Genomic DNA, 1,135 nt, shown 5'->3' on the forward strand with positions numbered 1-1,135 from the left:
GAAAGACACTGTCAGGAATCTGCCACTAGCAGTCTTTAATTTGAAAAAGCCTATAGGAAAACTGGGAGCTGCTACCAAGCTCTTGGCTCCCTTCACCCAACCCAAGGCTGTGACAGGATCCCAAATGGGCTCAGATAGAAGACACCATCAAATCTTTAATGAAAACTTGGCCCTTCTCCCCAGAGTCATCAGGCAAGAATCTGGAGTGGACGTGGATTCCAGTGCTGCTCTTGTGATGAAAAGACAACAGTGAACATTAAAACACTTCACCTACTTGTACTTTATTAAGTGAAATCTATTCAATACTCACACATTTACAAAAGTGTTTATTGCACATCCTAATTAATTTTCAATAAAATATAGTAAACTGCTGGTTCTGATTTCCAAAACTCCTCTTAGCAAGACATATGCCAACAGGTGTATACAATTTAACTTTTAACTAGCTCTTTTCTTTCACTGGCTCCTCCCCCAAAGTTTAAAAAGATATTTAAAAATAACACAGCATAGAAATGTATCTTTTTTAGTGTTTTGGCTTACTGGAAAAAGGGGTCCGTGCTTGGAAGAACAGCTCAGGAGACCAGACAGTTGGCCCTTCCAATACAACCCCTGAATGATTTCCACGTGAGAGGTGATTCTTGCCTTCTGAAGGGGAACAAGTTTCCAGGACTTTATCATTTAAAAATGAGGTCTTGGTGACACTTGCAGATACAGGAGTTGTTAGAATCCTAGCTCTATCCCCAGGGCTTAGTCTCTCATTTTGGATGAGATTTTCGTCATTTTCACTGTTCTTTCTGCTTTCAGGAGTAGGGTTCCTGCCAGTGTGCCCATAGGTGGATTGCAAGTCAGCAGCCCAGCTAACTGTTTTTAAATTTGAAGATGCAGTTGGTTTCAGCCTCTTCGTTGAAGATGGAGGGATCCACTCCTCAAAGCTGGCAGGCACGTGGGTGTTAAAGAACTGCTGTGAAATGGGGCTACCACTTTCTTTGTCTTCTCTGTTCCTTGGCCTCCCACGTTTCACTAACTTGCTGGTAAGCTGCTGCAGCAGAGTGTTCTGAAAGGAAGACCTAGATCGCTTGCATTTGGAATGGATTTTAGTAGGATTTTTAGGGGTGAAAATGGGGACAAAAGAACTTCT

General features: G+C 42.2%; 1 protein-coding gene across 1 annotated transcript in view; it reads right to left on the reverse strand.

Annotated features, from left to right (window-relative positions):
• Positions 1 to 260: 260 nt before the first annotated feature.
• DDIAS (DNA damage induced apoptosis suppressor) overlaps positions 261 to 1,135 on the reverse strand; it is a 9,423-nt gene continuing 8,548 nt past the window's right edge. The window contains exon 6 of the mRNA XM_008634929.2: positions 261 to 1,135. This exon is cut by the window's right edge and continues 7 nt beyond it. Within this exon, the coding sequence (XP_008633151.1) occupies positions 521 to 1,135 (615 nt within the window). The 3' untranslated portion in view covers positions 261 to 520.

The sequence above is a fragment of the Corvus brachyrhynchos genome, unplaced genomic scaffold, assembly GCF_000691975.1.
Source record: "Corvus brachyrhynchos isolate BGI_N302 unplaced genomic scaffold, ASM69197v1 scaffold44, whole genome shotgun sequence".
NCBI lineage: Eukaryota > Metazoa > Chordata > Aves > Passeriformes > Corvidae > Corvus > Corvus brachyrhynchos.